Genomic DNA, 22,074 nt, shown 5'->3' with positions numbered 1-22,074 from the left:
AGTGGGAGTGGCTCCTCTCACTACTATACCAAAGAACACTCACTTAATTTTTGCTTTCCAATCTGCAATTTGAACTCTGCCTATTGGTTAGTTTTCAAAGGAAAATGCTTCTTTCAGAGGAATACAACAATGGTTTTACTGAGTTGGAAGACGAGACTGCCACCTGGCCATTTTGCACTCAACATACCACAGAATTAGTAGGCAAAGAAGTTGTTTACTGGTTAGTGATTGATCTTGATTACCAAGGGGTAAGTGAGTCGTTAATGCATAATACTCCGGAGCAAGGAGGATTGTGTCCACAACCCAGGGGACTCTCTGGAACACATCCTGTTTTTTCTGTGACAAGTAATAAAAGTTAATGCAAAACTACAGAAATCAAAGAAAAGAATTATTGAGGATTCAAACCCTTCAGGAATTAAAGTTTGGGTTATCCCATCCAGTAAAGAACCCCAGCCAGTTGGGCTTCTGGCTGAGGGCAAAGGAAATATAGAACGGGTAGTGGAAAAAGCAAATCACAGATATCAGCTATGGCCTCTTAACCTTGTTGCTCTTTTACATAGCTTATATTTTCCTCTCTCTTTTTGTTGCATTCTGGGTAACTACTTCAGCTCTATGTTCAAGTGTATAAACTTTCTCTTAATCTCTACCTAATTCGCAGGTTTAACTAGTTAAGATATTAATTTCAGTGATTATATTTTCATTTTAAAAGTTCATTTATTGGTTATTTTATTTTTAAGATTTTATATATTTATTTGAGAGAGAGCGAGCACAAGTGGGAGGAGGGGCAGAGGGAGAGCAGACTCCCTCTGCTGAGTAGGGAGCATGGAGCCAGCTGATACCAGGACCCTGAGACCATGACATGAGCAGATACTTAACCCACTAAGCCACCCAGGCACCCATGTAATTGGTAATTTCAAAAAGTCAATTTTGATAGTTTCTTTTTTGTGCATGGTTTTGATACTCTCTTTTAGGTCTTTCCCCATATTAAGCATGTATTTTATTTTGTATCTAATAATTTTGCATATTTTATGTAGCATTTTACTGTTTTGTGAGAGGTATTCAGAATTTCTTCCTAGTCTTCCATATTATTAGAAAGAACAATTCATCTATTTTCAAATCTCACACTGAAAAGACAAAATGAATTTCAAGGTTCTTTTTATAGAAGTCAAGCATTTCTATTACAAAATTGTTCATCTTATTATCCTTCTGATCAAAAACAATATAGAACTTTTTGGTTCTTTCTTAGTTCATGGTGTATTTAGTGATTCTGTAATTTTTTCATGATGCTCCTAGACCAAAAGATATATTTAACATTTCTGTTTTATTAACAACTTAAGTATTTATGTCCTAACCACTTAAAAGCCATTTGAAAAAATAGTATACACAAATACAAACACGTATTTAATGAAAGAATGTGATAATTTATCCAAAGTCAACTATAAATTACTTTGCTGATTAAAAACCTTAAGTAATTAGTAAGACCCAAAAGCTAGAAAATCGTAATATCAATGATCAACTTTTATTGTTAAGAGACTAATATGAATTTGCTATTTGTTTACCTTCCTTAGCCAGTTGTCAATACATATATTTTGTAATTATTTACAACGATATTAAAAGTGAAAGAAGTCCCAAAAATGGAAAGAAAGAAGAACCATTACTTCATGCGTGCCACCAATAAGTCAAGAAACAAATACCTCCCCATCTGGCAAACTCCTTACTCATTTTACAAGGCTAATCTCAAATATCATTTTCTATGTAAAGTGTTTCTTGCCTAAAAACTCTCAACCACAACTTGAAACTCCACCTATAGGACTCTCATGAGGTCACAAACACGCACACAAAGCACATAGAACATAATTCTTTGTTTATATGTTTGTTTCATTGATTAACTGTGAGCTCTCTGAGCCAATGATTTTCTGAGGGGAAAAAAAATCTTCATTTTTTAAATGGTGAGCAATTTTTAAACAGCTTTTTCAGGTATACTTTACATAACATAGCATTCACCATGGTAAGCATACTTTGCTGATTTTTAGTAAATTTGTAGACTTGTGCAATTATCAGCACCATCCAATTTTAGAACATTTCCAACATCCCATACATTTCTGTCAGGGCCATTGGCTATCAAAGCTCACTCCCACCCCCCAGCCCCAGGTAACCATTGATCTGCTTTCTCTTTCTATACATTTGCCTTTTCTGGACACTTTTATAAAGGAATCATACAATATGTTGTCTTTTGCATCTGTCTGGCTTCTTAGCATGATTCTGAGGTTCATCCATTTTGTATCAGTAGTTTGTTCCTTTTATTGCTGATTTATACTTTGTTGGGTGGATACACCACATTTTGTTTAAATATTAATCAGTTGAGGAACATGTGAATTGTTTCTAATTTTTTTACTTTATAAATTATGCTATTAACATTCATGCATAAATTTTTGTGAGGACTATCATCATCATCTTTGTAATTGTAAAAGCGTGCATATAGTAGGCTCAACCCATGTTTGTTGACTGACTGACTTAATGAATATGTAGGGAAAACTTCTCTCTAGTAATCCAAGTTCCCATATAGAAATAGAGGAGAGGGGCGCCTGGGTGGCTCAGTTGTTAAGCGTCTGCCTTCGGCTCGGGTCGTGATCCCAGGGTCCTGGGATCGAGCCCCGCATCGGGCTCCCTGCTCGGCTGGGAGTCTGCTTCTCCCTCTGCCTCTCCCCCTCACCCCCGCTCATGGTGCTCTCTCTCTCTCTCTCAAATAAATAAGTAAAATCTTTAAAAAAAAAAAAAAAAAAGAAAGAAAGAAATAGAGGAGAAATATATAACCAGGGGTATTCAGCTACTTTTTTGAACTATTTTCTTCCTTAAGGGCAAGGCTATCTAGAAGAGCATATGAAGGAAAATCCCTGGTTGGGAATAGGGGAGTAAAAGCATGTAATCTGAAAAAAAAAAAAAATTTTTCAGTATTACCATAGTTATGGTGTGAGATCTTTATACATAGCAAAATGGTTTAATACTTATCAACAGATTTAAAAAGGATGAGAAACACTGCTTTTGATACCAAGTGTCCAAATCTGTGTTTCAAGGACACCTCAATTTTCTAGAGTCAAATATCCAAAAATCTCAAACATATGGGGGCAGCCCAGAACCTGGAAAAAGGTAAATGTGTACATAAGAATGTACTTTGGCCTATGAATTAAAATCTACAAATATACTTACAAAAAATAAAAATGAATATTTCTAGGTAATTTCATAAATGCTGCTGAAAGCAGCCTATTTTGACAATAAATTTCAATTTCTACTCATGCCAATAAATCAAGTGGCCCTGAATGAGAACAGATTATTACTTTTATAATATATGTTTAATGCCATATGCTCTCAGAAAATAAAATATTTGATAAAAATTTCCAATAACCACTCAAAAACTTTCAAAGCACCTATATGTCCCTCAAAGAGCTATATGGTTAACAAGATTTTTCTTAGTTTTCACAACATGTACATTTTTTTACTTTTAGAAAAGTTATTTCAGAACTATAAGCCATCTTCAGAATAACAAAGCTATTACATTGTTATGGAACTGAAGAATAATTCTTTATAAAGTTAGTGTTTTAGAATACATTTATTTTTTTGTATACATATCTTGCAATGTTCCGAGCTTGCTAATTCAATTTATGGACCTCAGTGTTATTTGAAGTATGAAGTAAGTTTGTAAGAAGGTTGACCAACCCTAGATGACTCAGGATAGTTAATTTCGTTTTATTACATAAAATTTTTGTTCTGCTTTTATCTGGAATTCTTATTACCTGAAACCGTTACACCTCAAGTACTGAAGTCTAAAATATCCATGTATGAATAAAACATAATATTCTTCAAATTTTTTTCTATAATAATAGCTGAATCCTTATTCTCTTACAACTCCAGCTTCAGCAGACTGTTTGTAATCCTCCTCACCCCCCAATATGTCATGTATTTTGATGTCACGATGCATCTGGATAGGTGTTTCCTTGGAATACTGTACTCTAAGTCCTCTAATCCCCAATATACTCCTCCAAGGGCACGTGGAAATGCCCCGCATTTTCAAGCATCCAATTTAAATTTTACTTCTTCTGGAGGCTTTTCCACAATCCCTCTCTTTTCCTCCAAGTAAAGTCAATGCTTCTTCACGTCAGTTTCCATAGTACTTCGCAAAATTCTAAAATACCAAGTATCATATTGTACATAAACTAAAAAGAAATAGATACAATTGGTAAATAAACACATTAGATATAATCTGATATTTTCTATTCTATTATATTCTATTCATATTTTTTATATTCATATTTTTTTTAAATGCTCATGATGACCCCAGGTATTTTAATTTTCCTGACCCATGTATCGGGTCAAAACCTACACTTTAAAAGAACATTAATTTAGATGATAGTTTTTTTATGAAGATGCCATCCTGCAACTGTGTTAATCCATGACCAGGGAAATTCCCCATCTTATCAGTCTTATAAAGAAAAAAAATCTTATCAGTCTTAGAAAGACCTAGGAGACTTCAGCAATTCATAATGCCATCACCAAAAAGGAGCCTTCCTTCAAAAAACTTCCCTCTCCTTCCACGGTCTTCAAATATTAAAAAATAAGAGGGAAGGATAGTGGACACGTGGATAGTACATAAATAATTGTAATTTTAATTTTCATCAGATATGTTAACAAGAAAGCAAGCCAGTCTGGTTGCTTTAATTCATGTCCCCTATTTCTCTCCTAACCAACTTCCCAACCCCCATTCTTTAATAGCTCTTAAGTAATGGATTCTGTTGTAATAAACTCAAGATAATCATGATGTAGGAAAAAATAATAAGACAATGGGAATTTTAAACAGTACTACAGACCTATGATCACCCTAATTACTAAATACTTAATCTATGTCTTTAGACACACACAAGCAAAGAGCTAAACCAGCCATTAAGTCATAATTTAGCTATGTGGGTACTAGATATATATAATCACTTGTAAAATGATATTTAGTTATTACAGTGAAAAAGATGCTTATGTTTTATTACAAACACTCAGTGGCATAATATACAATGCCTCAAATTCGGTAGGAATAAAGAAAAACACAAAACAGGATTATAGGAATAACTGTAACAGGAATAGTTCTGAGTAACTATTATCCAATTGGTCTTACATATATATGAAGCCTGAAAATATTTTACAGCCAAGAAATAAATCTGCTTCTATTGCCATAATTCCCATACTTATAAATAACATTACTGCAATTTCTTTTCTTCCCTTCTTCCCTCTCTCTTTTTTGGTAAAGAAAGGAAAAGCTCATAACACTGCTGTGAAGTCATAATAACCGAAGCCAAAATATTAGGACAGGTAAAAAAAAAACTGAGATTGTTTAGAAATGAAGGAAAAAGCCCTTAGCTATTTAAAACATTCCAACCCAGGGGTGCCTGGGTGGCTTAGTCGTTAAGCGTCTGCCTTCAGCTTAGGTCATGGTCCCAGGGTCCTGGGATCGAGCCCCACATTGGGCTTCCTGCTTGTGGGAAGCCTGCTTCTCTTTCTCCCACTCCCCCTGCTTGTGTTCCCTCTCTCGCTGTGTCTCTCTCTGTCAAATAAATAAAATCTTTCAAAAAAAAAAGGCTTTGCCTGTGTTAACTGTGGAATATTAAAAGCAACAGATATATTCTAAGATTTTGTTTTTATGTAGGCACATAAAAATGCTGCTTAGAAGCAAAGTATTTTGAATAGAGAGAAAGCAAACTGGTTCTAGCAAACAGAAAGATGTTGTAACATAGAGTGATGAATATTACCAATGGAAAAGGACATTACTGATGACTACAAAAAAGATTTCTAACACTATAGCTCTCAGGATTGATGCCATTGTTAGTACTAGAAGAGACCTAGGAGACTTTAGCAATTAGTAATGTTATCACCAAAAAGGAGCCTTCCTTTAAAAAATTTCCATTTCCTTCCATGGTCTTCAAATATAAAAAGATTGTATCTATTGGGGAGCTTGGGTGGCTCAGTCAGTTAAGCGTCCGACTGTTCGTTTTGGCTCAGCTGGTGATGTCATGGGTCCTGGGATCAAGCCCTGTGCTGAGCTCTGCACTCAGTGGGGGTGGGGGTGGGGGGTGGTGTTTGCTTGAGGATTCTCTCCCTCTTCCCCTCTCCTGGAGAATGCACTCTCTCTCTAAAATAAATAATTAAAAAAAAATTTTTTTTAAAGATTTTATCTATTAATATAAATGCTTATATCTTATTAACCAAAAATATGTAATAAAACATAAAGCGCAATAAAATGACTTACATCAGGTTTTGTGAAATTCTGACAATAGCTTCTAACTCCTCACAGGTGGAACCAGAGAGGGCTGGGAATCAATTTGTTCATTTTAGAAGCAAGTACATGGAGGCCTAGAAAGGTTAAATGGTAAACTTCTTCTAAAAAAATAGTAAGGTTCAAAAATCCAAAATGTAATTAATAGGTAAAATAATTGATATGAAAATAAGTATCTATATTTTAGTAGTATTCATTTTGTTTTGTTTGGCTTTTATACCATTTTGTTTGGGGTATTTAGAAGTTTCAGTCAAAACTATATCTCACTTGAAAGTGACCATTTTTAGCTGACCACTAAATAATTTGTGAGATACAAGTGGGTGGAGGTAGGTTTATAAGCTGAACTCATCCCTGTATTATTTATACTTTTTCTGTGCCCTAGTGTCTGAGAATTGCAGTCTATAAGACAATCTGCCATGGAGAAGGTGGCTAAATAAGGAGAAAAATGATACTGTCTAGGACAAGTGCCAAATTCTGTTTCTGTCAATCATGTCTTCATATTACCCATCACTTCCTGACCTGGCAAAAAGTTAGTCTGAAGACTATCAATTTGGACCTACTCTGTGGTGACATCAAGAGACATGCCCTACTGGCCCATACATACAGAAAAAGGAAGTAATTTATAATCATAGCCTCCAAATTTTAAATAGTAGAAAGCCTAAAATTATTTTTGAAAAATAATCAAATCTAAGATACCATTTTTCAAACTAGGGTTATAACCCAATATGGGGTCATAAAAGCAATTGTGTGGATCATAAATCAGCATTTTATAAGTCAAATAGAAATAAATATAGAAAACAGAATATATTACACATAGCAAGGATATTATTCCATGAAAAAATTTTAATTGTTTAAATATATTGCATATACACATATATAGTTGCATACAAACATACATAAAACACACATATCTGACTAGGTGTATGGGTCACAATTTGTATATAGTTTTTGCTATAACTCACCATATAAAAAATATGTATCTATTGTTAAGAATAGATATTTCTTTTGCTTTGTATACCAAGAAGCATTATCTACTCTTTCTGATCTAAATTACCCACATAGAGTTGGGCTCAGAGATCCTTCCCCAAAAAAAATCACAGCAAAAGAAAAATGCTAATTACCTTGACCTTAATTTACATTTTGCATTTACAGCCTTAGGTCACATGCTATAGGCCTTTCTTGGTCTAAACACTTTTTCCCCTGCAAATGCCTTCCTCTTTCAGCTTCCTCTTCCTCATTCTTCATTACATGGCCACCCTCTCCTTCTCTGTCTACACTTCTGGTTCCTCTTTTCCTCCTACCTCCTAACTGGAAATTATCTCTGTTCTTACATACTGCAATTTCTCTGTATATTTTTCCCTTGCTGAAAATCTATCCATTGCAGTTTCAAATAATATTTCTATTTTGTTACTGCATTCTAGGTGCTTACAATGTGGTGCAAAGGACATGCATATATACTGTGCCCTTTCATGGCTCTGTGCCTCTGCATAAACTGCTCTCTTTGCCTAGGAAGTCCAGCCATAAGTGAAAGATGAGAAGGACATAGAATTAAGGCATTTGCTTCCTTTTTGTTCTTTTTTGCTAGAAGGGAGTGACTTGCTAAGGAGACTAAACCAGTAAAGAGGGAAGTCAATGATGCATTTATTTATTAATTCTTAGAAGAAATAATTACTGGAGGAAGGTCTTGAGGAGCTAAAATTCAGTCAGTAGTTGTAGAAATTTGCCACGGACTGAAGGATATCTTTTCTAAAAAGATTGGAGGAAAATAAGTAAGGGTAAGAAGGTCAACAAGTACTTAGGGGGAGAGGTGGCATAGATCTGCATACGTATTATACACCAACAGGAGCGAAGTTGAGTTTTTAAAAAAAATTTTTTTAAAGACTTATTTATTTTAGAGAGAGAGTGTGTGTGCAGGGGGAGAGGGAGAAAGAAACTCAAGCAGACTCTGTGCTGACTTCAGAGTCTGATGCAGGGCTTGACCCCATGCCCTGAGATCAGGACCTGAGCCAAAACCAAGAGTCAGATGCATAACCAACTGCACCACCCAGGCACCCCTGAAGTCCTTTATATTTATTTGTAAAGTAGGAGGAGGTATAATGAGCATGATGGAGAAGATGGTGGGGTCAGAGAATTCAAGAGAATGGTGTTGGGTTTAGAAAAACACTTTGGAGGGGCACCTGAGTAGCTCAGTTTGTTGAGCATCTGACTCTTGATCTCAGCTCAGGTCCTGATCTCAGGGTCGTGGGTTCATAGGTTTGGGCTCCGTGCTGGCCACACGCTGGGTGTGAAACCTACTTAAGGAATAAACAAAACAAAATAAAACAAACCCACTCTGGAGCATGGAAAAGGGCACTGATTAGGACCCATGGGCAGCTTTGAGGACACAATTAAGAATGTAATAATGAATTTATAATGGTTCAAGTTTGTTCTGCTGTGAGTTTTTTTTCCCCTGGCTATCCTAAGCAGCCTGTGGGTAGGCATAAAGAAGGTAAAAGGTTGAATTGGTTTACAGTTGGAGTTTCACTAGGCAGATGCATTATAAGGCAATGAGGGTGAGGAGATTAAAAAGCACAAGGGACAAAGTGGCTAAGATAACTGAGGGAGAGGGAAATAATTCGTGGGGGGGGGGGCCTTACCAATAGATAGATGGGGGAATAGATGAGGGACTCAAGAAACTTGAGCTTTGTGATGAAAAAAGAGATATCAAAGGGGTAGGGTAGTATAAAAATATATATAAAAAAACAGAATTTTAAAGGGTCAGATATAAATAAATGGAAGTTCCAGTATTTCCTTCTCAACTCCAATAGCATCTTGTGGATGTCACTCTGGGAACAATGCTCTCAAGAGATAGAAAGGAATATTCCATACAATGGAAAGGCAAAGTAATGTAATTAATAAACAGGAACTGTCTAATTCAGCTCTGAAATAATAAAATCAAATTTCTGACTCTTCTGAAGCTTCAGACTGGACTTTAGTGAAGCTCTACCAAAGTACTGGTTCATAATGAGGTTCCCAAATCCTTGCAACTGCAAAAGAATCTAGGCAATGACCGTATTAGGCTTAAATACTGAGGTACTAGATGCGTTCCTACTCCAGCTAAAGAAAATATCCCTAAGTACAGTATAGGAAGAAAAACAAGCCCCATTTAAAAAATGATGATCAGAAGGTTAAACACTGACATGGCAGAGTTTCTCCTCAGCAGCAGAAATTGTCCCCTGTATGTTGTACCAAAAAACGACTCACCTGAATAAAATGTGTTGATTTTGGCAAGTTCCTTTTCACAGGTTTGGAAAAATTTTTCTTCAAACTTGGCAAAATACCTCTTTACCGTGTCCTCATCTGTAACTGAAAGCAAGGAAAAGAGTATTTGAATATGATGTCCAAAGGCCAATTAAGAAAACTACAGAAATAAAATTTAAAGGTACTACTTCCTTATTCTTCAAAATGACAACAATGAACTGTGAACCATATTAAGCAAAGACTAATGAAAGCAAAGACTATTGTGTTCTTCATAGGAACACAGTCATTTTTTAACTGAATGAGACTCTCTAAGTCTTTACTATAATAAATTTATAGTGGTGAAAAAAGTAAGTGTTCTAAAACTTCAGAAGACACTACTGTACAGATGTGATCAAGGAAGATTCAAGGTGTTGGGAGTAGAAATGAGTAGGATTTAGCAAGAGTAAATATTTCAGGGAATAAAAAAAGGAACAGAAAATGAAGACATGAATATATAATATGATCCTGGAAAAAATGAGTTGATTATTTCTACTATATTAAATTGCTTTCCACTCATTTTCACTTAGCTGCACCAGATACAGAAAAAAAATGTAGACTGATGGTTATAAATTACATATTCTCAGCCTACAGCTGCTGGGTAGGAACATAAGTGAGTTGAGCAAATGGGTGATTGTACAAGCATGGTGATAAACGGCAACTGACCCCTTCAGGATAAGGAGTGGTATGGATTCTGGCAAGTAAGAGCACATGTCCATCTAATTAGTTGCCGTCCTGTGGTGACAGGGTTAAAGTTGTCACATCTTCCAATTTTCAAGACAAGCCACAAATCCAGATATTTTAAAACATAGTGTAGACCAATCAATATATGCCTCTGCAGGCTGAATCCACTTTGTGAGTTCTGTTATACAGCTGTTAATTTACTGAATACCATAAGTACAGATATATGTAGCTTCAGGAACCTCCAAGCCTAAAAGGGTATGATTCTTGTCCAAGTAAGATCTGCCTAGACTCCAGATGCTAATCATAATTAAGAACTATCCTATTTCTGGATCTCTGGGGCAATCTAAGCTTGAAATGTGTAGAAAAAGTATAGGTCATTTTATGTTCCCCAGTTGCTTCAAATCTTAGTGCACTCCCAAAAACCCTTACACAATTCATCTGTCCAGGAATAAGAGAAACAGTACTTCCCTGAGTAATAGCAATACACACATACACATACTAATTCTTTGTACCAGAGATACTTTAAAGAAAAACAAAAGCTTAAAATGAAGTTCTAAAAAGCATGTAAAATCTATTCATGTAATTTGAATAACACAAATGTTAAGAAAAAATTATCACTACACAAAACCTTGACTCTATTTCTATACCTACTTCTCTATTTCTTATGCTTTAGAACTTAACAGATAACGCAGGATTCTATTGATTTTGCAGTAAAGAAAGGGTGGCCACTTTAAGTTCCTCATGTAAGCTTCATAATTTAGGTACAATAAAGGCTATAGCTGCCCAAGGCCACTGTGAATTATTTTTACAAAGCATAAAGCAGGTCAAAGCACCCTTTTAAGATGACCTTGAGTTAGAGATGATCCATGGTAACAGATGCTGCTCTTATAATAGCATTTAGCTATAGCTAATTTAAAATAAGAGTAATATCTCATTCTACTTTATTACCCATTTTTTTAATTTTTATTTTATTCTTTATTGTATTGTTAGGAAAGAAAACCCAAAAGCAAAACATAGGCTTGGTCAAATTTACTTTGTTTCCCTATTTACAGAACAAAGTTGTTCACCAAAGCAATTTAAATATAGCTTCTGTTTAAAAAATAATTTTAACATATTAATATTTACATACAGGTTGCATATAAAACAACATCAAATATTTAAAATATTACTAAGAGGATGCCTGGGTGGCTCAGTTGGTTATGCGTCTGCCTTTGGCTCAGGTCATGATCCCAGGGTCCTGGGATTGAGCCCCACATAGGGCACCCTGCTCAGCAGGGGGCCTGCTTCTTCCTCTCCCTCTGCTCAAATGCTCTTTTTCTCTCTACATCAAATAAACAAAATCTTAAAAATAAAATATTACTAAGAGCCTAGAAACCAAAAAAAAAATCTAAATAAGCCTCTGAGAAACTAAAACATATAATAAATTTTATGTATTAAAGCATGAACATTCTGGGGCGCCTGGGTGGCTCAGTCATTAAGCGTCTCTGCCTTCGGCTCAGGTCATGATCCCAGGATCCTGGGTTCGAGCCCCACATTGGGCTCCCTGATCAGCGGGAAGCCTGCTTCTCCCTCTCCCACTCCCCCTGCTTGTGTTCCCTCTCTCGCTGTGTCTCTGTCAAATAAATAAAATCTTTAAAAAAAAATAAAATAAAGCATGAACATTCTACTCATTAATCAATCTCATATAAATTCTTCATTTCCTCAATTAAAGACTGTTTTATCAGGGCGCCTGGGTGGCTCAGATGGTTAAGCGTCTGCCTTCAGCTCAGGTCATGATCCCAGGGTCCTGGTCGAGCCCCACATCGGGCTTCTGGCTCAGCGAGGAGCCTGCTTCTCCCTCTGCCTCTGCCTCTCTCCCTGCTCATGCTTTCTCTCCCTCTCTGTGTCTCAAATGAATAAATAAAATCTTTTAAAAAAAAAAAAAAGACTTTTATCTAAAATACCAGCAGTCTCGGGGAGCCTGGGTGGCTGAGTCGTTAAGCGTCTGCCTTCGGCTCAGGTCATGATCCCAGGGTCCTGGGATAGAGCCCCATGTCGGGCTCCCTACTCTGTGGGAAGCCTGCTTCTCCCTTTCCCACTCCCCCTGCATGTGTTCCCTCTCTTGCTGTGTCTTTCTCTTTCAAATAAATAAAATATTTTTAAAAAATAAAAAAATAAAATAAAATAAAATACCAGTAGTCTCTTATGTAGATTTCTGGTTCACATATAACTTAATAGCCACAAATCAGAAAAGAGTAGAGTAAGGTTATAGCAACACTAAAAAGTAATGGCAAAAACAGAGAAAAGAGGAAAAAACTATATATAAAAGTAGATCTGCATATACAGGTGCCCGCCATTTTTGAAAGTTCAAGTTACACCACTTTGTTTTTACAGAAGACATAACATGAGTACCTGTTTTTGCTAACTAAAAAGAAATCTGTAGAGGATTTCTGCTTTAAAAAAAAAAAAAAAAGTTTTCAGCATTTGTTTTGCAGCAAGCCATTACAAAGGAAGCAAGCACCCTGGCCAGTGAGAGTGGCACCACCAAGCTCCTTCCCTGGGAACTGCACTCAGCATCTCACCATCAAGTCGCCACAGCTTTGAACTATGTCTGCGAGCATCTGTGCTTTATCTCAATTTATTTTGTGCATCTGTTAGGAAAGTATGTCCTAAGGTATCAGAAAAGCCTAAGAAAGGATATTTTTTATTCTAGGAACACTAAAAATTGTTTCTATATAAATTAATGGTAACTACATCTTCACATCATTTTGGCTTACAAAAGGTTTCACAGAACAGTCTACTTTGTGGGAAACAGGTTCATAGGGATTTAAGAGTATGATAAAGGGTGTTTCAAATCAATGAAAAAAGAACGGACTATATAAAAAATAGGGTTGAGCCATTCATTTAAATAAACTCCAAATGGAGTTAAACAATGTTATAAAACACTAGAAAAAAATTAACTCTACATAGGGAAAGTTTTCCTAAATACTACACAAAACAGGCCATAAAGGGAACAACTGACATTCTCCCAAAATGAAAAATCTCCATTCCACAAGATACCACAAGCAAACTTAAAAGACAAGCAACAGACAGGAAAACATATCTGCAAAATTTAAAATAAAGGATTCACATGCCAAAGAGACTTCAAAAATGTCTTACAAATCAGTATTAAAAAAATATTCCACAAGAAAATGGGTAAATTTGAGCAATTCATAGAAAAATGCAAATGGCCAACGAACAAAAGGAAAGGATACTCAACATCCCAGATATCAGTTTAATGTGACTTCAAAATAATGAAATATAATTTTTAAACCATCAGATTGAAATAAATTTTAAAATATTATTTCAGCAATGGTAAAGGTAAATGAACTCTCGCTCCCTGTTGGTGGGAATGTAAATACGTAAAGCCATTTAGGAAGGCAATCAGAGAGTAGCCACCAAACTGTTCAGTGCATTTAATTCCACAGGTAAGAAATATATTCTAAAGGAATTGCTGCACAAAAGGATGTGTGTGCAAGGATGTTCACGTAACATGGTTTTTAAAAGTGATAAAGGAAACAAAGTAATATTCAACAAAAGGGAAACAGTTAACCAAATTATAATAACATCATATAATACTATGCAGCCATTTTAAAAAGATACACATACATCCTGGTATGTATGAAAATCCCAAGACACACTGTTGATGAAAAATTTAAATAACAGAATATAGGCAGCATGACCTCATTTATGAAAAGATATGTGCATAAATCAATATTCATATGTACATTCATAGAAAGAAGATTGGAAGGATGCATACCAAACTGTTAATTGTAGTTATCTCATTTGAAAGAGGAGTAGGTATGAGAGGGAGTCTCACATTTTGCTATCTACACTTAAAATTGTATTGCTTGAATCCATTACAATAAAATGTATTCACGAATGATGAATTACATTGTATAAAGAGTATTATTAAGTGGTAGAAAAAAGGGAACATGTTGCATCCAAATCTTAAATTATACATAGTAAAACCTAACCAGCATAGCTAGTTGAAAAGAGTTAACTAAGAATGTAGAGGTACACAGGATGATTAAGCCTTTCACTCTTTTATGAGAAGTTGGTAGAATGCTGATTTTACAGAACATCAATATCTATTATAAGATGCTTCCTATAACTATAACCTATCTGCTGAATAATGTTAGAAATAATGTTAGAAATCAATAACTCTTAGAGAAACAGAATTTTAGTGTTCAGAAATCAACTAGCCAATTTTCCTTGTTTTACAAGTAAGGAAATACAGGTGGAGAGAGCCTAGATAACATGAGGTTTTTTTTCTCCATTCTCCAGTAACAATGTTAAGTTTTATAGAAACTCACTATATTTTCTTATTATAAAATAATGAAAATAAAAATTACTATGATGTGTTACTTAAGTGTTATGGACTGAACTGTGCAACCACCACCTCCCAAAATTTATATCTTGAATCCCTAATCCCCAGTGTGACACGGCCTTTGAGGAGATAATTAAGATTAAATGCGGTCTTAAGGACAGGGCCTTATTCCAATAGGTCTCGTGTCCTTATAAGAAGAGGAAGAGACATCAGAGATACCCTCACTGGACACTGAGGAAAGGCATGTGAAAAACAGCCAGAAGGCCCTCTGCAAGCCTGAAAGAGGGGCCTTACTAGAAAAGTCTGCACCTGACCTTGCATTTCAGTCCTCCAGAACTGTGAGAACAAAAAGTTCTACTGATTAAACCACACAACTATTATATTCTATAATGGCAGCCTATGTACACTAATACAATCAATTTAACATGTCCTGAATTCAATAATTAGTCTCAAAAGACTAAGCCTACTTCAAAAAAAGGTAGCATATATAACTGCAAATCTTAGCAAGATGTATCAACAATTATAAGATTAGCATCAACAGGGGGAAAAAAAAGGCAGACAAAGGGGTGAAAATAAAATCCAGAATTGGTGAAGAATGACTCAGAGAACACTGCTGTAGAGAACCTTTTCTGTGAGTTAAATAAGTATTAATTCAGTCAGTTATACGAGAGAGAGAAAAAGAGGGAGGGAGGGAGAGAGAGAGAGAATGACGGAGAGAATGAGGGAGAGATTTCTTTGTCATTTCTATTACAGTGAAAATTTTACCTCAAATTTATAGATGACAGAAAATTTCTTTCTCATCCACTCCCCCCAATTAGTAAGTTAAAAGCAAATGACTCGAAGAGTACTAATCAGGGTAAAACATCCCTATTGCATAGGAACCACCACCAAGTGCTTTTTACAGCAATTGCCAGGAATATTCCTATTTTTATTTTTTTTAAATAAATAAAAATAAAAAAGATTTATTTGATTGAGAGAGCCAGCACACGTGCACACACTTGAGCAAGGGAAGGGGGAGAGTGAGAGAGAAACTCAAGAAGACTCCCTGCTGAGTGCAGAGCCCAAGGTGGAGCTTGATCTCACCATCCTGAGATCATGACCTGAACAGAAACCAAGAGTTGAATGCTCAACCAACTGAGCCACCCAGTTGCCCCGGGAATATTTTTATTTTTATAGCAGAAGTGTCATCTTTCACACGCATTCTCTCAAAAACCAATTTCTTAAAACCATCATTAATTTCTTCAAGTATCTTATATATTTCATTCAACTCTTTATTACAATTTCAATGTTCTTAATTTCCAGATCTATAAGATACTGAAGGCAGAGATTTTTAGAATTTTTTTAAATCCTATGCCCAACATAATGTCTGATAGACAGTATGTGCTTCAATTATTTTTTTTAATGGCAAATGTTGAAACAATGTTAATTACTGTTTATAGAAACTCACTATTTTCTATAGATATTTTTTATCTAAAATTATTAAATTAGTTAATAATTTTTGTGAAAAATTATGATGTGTTAATAAAGTTTTAAAAAATGAAACTCCCAACAACTGGATATTCATGCACAAAGGAATTAAGTTATACCCAACCTCAACCATATATGAAATTTACCTAAATGGATCAAAGACCTAAATGTAAAAGCTAAAACCATAAAACTCTCAAAAGAAAACAGGCATAAATCTTCATAACCTTAGATAAGGCATGGTTTCTTAGATATGGCACAAGAAGCAGAAGGGATGAAAGACGAAGTTTTGATAAACTGGATATTATCAAAATTAAAAAATTTAACACACACACAAAAATTTCTGTTTAAAAGAGCACTATGAAGAAAGTAAAAGAACCACCACAGAATGGGTTAAAACATTTACAAACCACATATCAGATAAGGTCTAATATCCAGAATATACAAAGAACTCTTAGGATTCAACACTAAAAAGACAAATAGCCCAATTAGAAAATGGGCAAAGGATCTGAATAAACATTTATCAATAATGGCCACACACGCAAATGGCCAATGGCACATAAAAACATTTCAACATCACCATTCATAGGGAAATGCAAATCAAAACCACAATTCCACTTCATAACCATTAAGATGGCTATGATTAAAAAAGAGAGACAGAAAAACAATAACAACTGTTGACATGAATGAGGAGAAACTAGAACGCTCATACATTGCTGGTGGGAATGTAAAAATGGCGCAAGCATGTTGGCTGTTCCTCAAAAAATTAAATATAGAGTTACCATATAATTGACCAATTCCACTTCTAGGTATATAACCAAGAGAAGTGAAAACATGTTTATACAAAAACTTATACACAAATGTCTATAGCAGCATTATTCTTAACAGCTAAAAAGTGAAAACAATCCAAGTGTCTATCAACTGATGAATGGATAAACAAAATATGGTCTATCCATATAATGGAATATTGTTCAGCCAAAAGAATGAAGTACCATTACATACTACAGCATGGATAAATGCTGAAAACATTACGTAAAGGGAAAGAACCCAGGCACTAAAAACCACACATTTCATTTATATGAAATGTCCAGAAGAGACAAATTCACAAAGGCAGAAAGTAGATTAGTAGTTGGCAGGGGTTGAGGGAGGGAGGAATGAGGAGTGATGAAAATGTTGTGGAATTAGGTAGGGGGGACAGTTGTAGAAATTTGTGAATGTATGAGAAACCATTAAATTATATACCTTTAAAGGGTAAATTTTATATTATCTGAATTATATCTCAATAAAATATATTTTAGCTCCAAGTTTAATCATATAACAGAAAGACAATGATAAATTAAAACATATTCATTTATTTATTCAACAAATAATTATTGTGCCTATAAGATGCTAGGCTCTGTGCTAAATGATGGGGATATATATATAATGATAAACAAGACAGATGTGGCTCCTGGCCCTTATAGAGTTTGCATTCCAGTAACTGAGGCAGAAAGAAACCCACATAAATAAACAATGAATTACAAACTGAAAAGTGTTGGGAAGGCAACAGGGTATGAGATGGAAGGTAGGTACTGGAATGGACAGCTATCCTTTTGGCAGGGTAAGAGATGGTCAGAAAAGACTTCATAGGAGATGACATTTAATCTGAAACCTGAACCTAAAGCATGAGAAAGAGCAAGGGCAAATGATTCTCAAGAGTGGGAATAACATACTAGGAAAGGAATTGGGTGCCTGAGGACCTGAAAGGCAGGTTACAATGGAACTAACAGCAGGTAGTGAGTGACAGAAGGTAAGATTAGGGAGGTAGTAGGCAAAGGCCATGTTAAAGAGTCTGCATTTTATTCTAACTGCAATGAAAAATATTGAGTTTTAAGCAGGAGTCTAAAAAGTTGAAAAATTAAAAGTAGAATTAGTTTACTTTCACTAAATGATCATTTAAAATAGCATCTCCCAGGACATCAGGTATGTAGATGAAGAGAAGAATGAGAAGGAGAAGAATTCCAAGGAATTCAAATAAGTTTGGGAAATAGGAGTATAAACACAGGTCAACTGATCTCTTTAAGGTAGCAGTTCTTAGCACGCCTGGGTGGTTCAGTCGGTTAAGTGTCTGACTTCAGTTCACGTCATGATCTCAGGGTCCTGGGATGGAGCTCCACGGCAGGCTCCCCACTCAGTGGGGAGTCTGCTTGTCTTTCTGCCCCTCCTCCCCCAACTTGTAGGTTCTCTCTCTCTCTCTCTCTCTCTAATAAATAAGCAGTCTTAAAAAAAAAAAAAGGTAGTAGTTCCCAACTGGGGATGATCTTGCCTCCCAGGGGTTATTGACAATGTCTGGAGACATTTCTGGTTGTCATAACAGGAAGGGAGTTACTGGCATTTAATGGATAGAGGACAAGGATGCTGTTATACATGCTACAAGACCGGGAACATCATCTTCTATCTCCCTGCCTCTCAATAAAGAATTATCTAACAGTCCAAAATGTCAACAGTGCCAAGGCTGAAAAACTCTGCTTAAAAGCAAAAGAAGCTTTACTATGCTAATATACACTGTTGTTATTCAATGAGAAGGAGATATAGTATATTGTGTTCTCAAACGTATTTTAAGAATACAATCTTTCTTTGGGGTAAAGGGGGATTGGCAGGGGCAAAATGGAAAAGGGGAGGAGAGTATCTAGTAAAATTTCCAATAACATTATTCTGTGGAACACTGTTTGAGAGGTACTAATTTTAGTATCACCACCACCACCTCTTTGCATTTTTATATTCCATATCCAATAGATTCTATGACTTCTTAGCGTCTCAAAAAACTACTCATAAATGAAAGAGGTGATGAATAAAAATTAACATGTGACCGGGTTCCATCAAATATAGGAAGAATATTTAGCACTACTGATTTCATGTTTTTAAGGGAAAAAAAAAAAAAAGGTGTTTTTTTTTAAGTGTGATTTACAAATTAGGAATAAATAACTTGAAATTCTATTTTTTCCCAAATGCTATTTCATCAACAGATGGGTGAATTATATAAAGCATATGGCTAAGAAGATTTCTAAAGTAAAAATGTTACTCTAAAATCATTGGTGTAGTAGAAATAGAACTGGGAGTCATTCATTCAACAAGTATTAAGTCCCTTCTATATACCAGGTAATGGGGCAGACAATAGGAATACACTGATAAGCAAAATACATGTAAACTCTGCTCTCAGAGATTACACTCTACCTGAGGAAACAGACTTTAATCAAATCATCACATAAATATATAAAATGTAATATGGGTTTTGAAGAAAATGTAAACATGAGAAAAAATAGCAATGGGACCTATCTAGTCCGCAAGGACTTGGGGAAACGGAGGTGTGGGATTTTCTTAGATGAAATCTGAAGGGTAAGTAGGCATTTCGATAGAACATAAGTACTCTAAGCATATATGCCAGAATAGCATGTAGATGCCGTAGAAACTGGCATGTACATTTGAGAAGCTAAAGAGGTGTGTATGATTGGAATCCAGGGAGCAAGGAAGACGAAGATGGTGGTTAAAGCCAAAGAGGCAAGCAGGGGTCTGGTCAGTTAGGGCTTTCGAGGATAAAGGACTAGCCTTCTTCCTATAACCAAGGTTACATCTTTGAAGGATTTTAAGCTGAGAAATAATTGTGATCAGATATGCTTTGTAAATGAAGGGATGTGGGGAGACCACTCAGATGTAGTACAGTAGATACCAAATGAGAGATCATGATAGCCTTAACTAGGGTGAGGACACTAGAGATAAGTGGAGAAATTCAAGAGACAGTCTAGAGGTAAAATCAATAGGTTTTAGTGTCAGGTTGGATATGGTTCTATTGTCAATTTACCTGTATTAGCTTGAGTAAGTGACCCTCTGGCTCTGGTTTTCTCTTGCACAAAGGAGAGCACATCACTGGGCAGTCTCTAAGGCTCCCACAGCTGCAAATTTCCTATTCCTTAATTAAAGCTGCTAATTTCTGCAAAATCCAACTAGGCAAAAGTGGTCCTAAATAAAATTTTCTGATCTATTTTGAGGTTTCATCATACAAGGTTTAAATGTGCTTTTAAAATACTTGTGGTAAGGGGTGCTGGGTGGCTCAGTCGTTAAGCATCTGCCTTCGGCTCAGGTCATGATCACAGGGTCCTGGGATTGAACCCTGCATCAGGCTCCCTGCTTGCCGGGAAGCCTGCTTCTCCCTCTCCCACTCCCCCTGCTTGTGTTCTCTCTCTCGTTGTCTCTGTCAAATAAATAAAATTTTGAAAAAAAATAAAATACTTGTGGTAAAACAACAAAAAATTCTTTTAATTCACATACTGACACATAACTGAGATGAAATCAATCTCAATGGCAATACCTCTGATAACAATCAAGACTATTTATCCCCCAATGAACATTTACCTAATGTCTGCTAGTCAAAAAATGACAATAAATGAAAGTGACAAATAATTCTACCATGAGCATAATTCAGTAGCAAAGCAGGTATATATCAGTGTTTTCAAATGTTTTTTTGCCCTTGTAACCTCTAAAAATTTTTTTGGAAAACCATCTTACCTGTATTTGTTATGACAAAAGATTTGTACACATTTAAATAGTTTGAATGTAATTTCTGGGAGTCCAAGATGGTGGAGGAGTAGGAGACCTTAATTTCATCTGCTCCCAGAAACTCAAGTAGAGAGCTATCAAATCATTCTGAACACCTGCAAACTCAACCAGAGATCTATGAAAAGAATAGCTACAACTCTACAAATAGAAAAGTGACCACTCTCTTTCTGCAAGGTAGGAGGTGTGCAGAAGTGAATCTGAGGAAATATATGGGAAGATAAACCATGGGGGAGAGAGAACCCCAATAAGCTGGCTACCAGCAAATGATATAGCAGCAGAGCACAAAATCGGAACTTTTAGAAGTCTGCTCCAGTGAGGGACATCACTCAGGTGGCTAAGCAGGGGTGGAACCCTAGCTGGGACAGTGTGGTCTCAGGATCCTCCAGGTCACAGGAAGATGGGGGAGGTGCCTGAGTGCAGAAGAGCTCCCAGGCAACAGAGTTGAGAAGCTGGCTGCAAACAAGTGAGCCCAGGAGCGGGCTCTCAGCTAGGGGTTGCAATAAACAATGAACCGCGACACAAGTGGCAGAAGTGGCGAGAAACCCGCCCCCCCCCCGCGGGGAGGAGTGGTGCGGGAGCGGGCCACAGGAGTCTGCAGGGTTTGGAGTCTCCAGGGTTTGGAGTCTCCAAACAGGGTCATGTGCCTGAGACAGAAACACCTGGTCGCAGGCTGGGTGACCACCAAGTACAGCCAGAGATGAGGGAGACAGGAGTGATTGAATGCTTTTCTCTAATGGCTCACTGAGGACTGGGGACCAAGCTTTCAGTTATGGGCCAGAGATTGGGAAGCCACCATTTTCATTCTCACCCTCTAAAGCTGCACAGAAAGCCTTCAGGGAACAAGAGACACAGACAGCAAACTGGAGCAGATTACTTAGCCTGGCCCCCTGGCAAGGGCTGTACAATTCTGCCAGGGGCAAATATACTTGAGAATCAATGCAACAGGCCCCTCCCCCAGGAGATCAGCAAGAACATCCAGCCAAGACCAAGTTTACCCATCAATAAGAACTGCAAACCTCCAGCGCTAGGGGAATTTAGCACATAGAATTCATGGCTTTTTTTCCCATGATTCTTTAGTCTTCCACCTTTAATTTAAAAAAAATTTTTTTCCCCATGATTCTTTAGTCTTCCACCTTTAATTTAAAATTTTTTTTTCTTTCCATTTCAACCAATCTCTTATTTTATCAACTTTTTAAAAATCTTTTTTAAGTTTCATTTTTAGACTTATATTGATTCCCTTCATTAATATTTAATCTTATTTTTGTACATACATGTTTTTCTTTCTTTACAGTTTTGGAATACAGTTTCTTCTAAAAGACCAAAATACACCCAAAATATCTAGTGTATGGCTCTGTTCTATTCACCAGTTTGATCATATTCTCTTTTTGGTTGTCGT

The 22,074-nt window shown here is 36.1% G+C and overlaps 1 protein-coding gene across 1 annotated transcript in view; it reads right to left on the bottom strand.

Moving 5' to 3' along the window:
• Positions 1 to 22,074, bottom strand: part of XPR1 (xenotropic and polytropic retrovirus receptor 1) — a 242,984-nt gene that overhangs the window by 84,457 nt on the left and 136,453 nt on the right. Inside the window, exon 3 of the mRNA XM_035010567.1 lies at positions 9,557 to 9,658. Coding sequence (XP_034866458.1) covers positions 9,557 to 9,658 — 102 coding nt within the window. The remainder of the gene's footprint in view (positions 1 to 9,556; positions 9,659 to 22,074) is intronic.

The sequence above is a fragment of the Mirounga leonina genome, unplaced genomic scaffold (assembly GCF_011800145.1).
Source record: "Mirounga leonina isolate KUSES-001 unplaced genomic scaffold, KU_Mleo_1.0 Mir_154, whole genome shotgun sequence".
In the NCBI taxonomy this organism is placed as follows: Eukaryota; Metazoa; Chordata; class Mammalia; order Carnivora; family Phocidae; genus Mirounga; species Mirounga leonina.
Note: the sequence above shows the minus strand (reverse complement) of the source record. Positions and strands in the feature narration are given on the sequence as shown.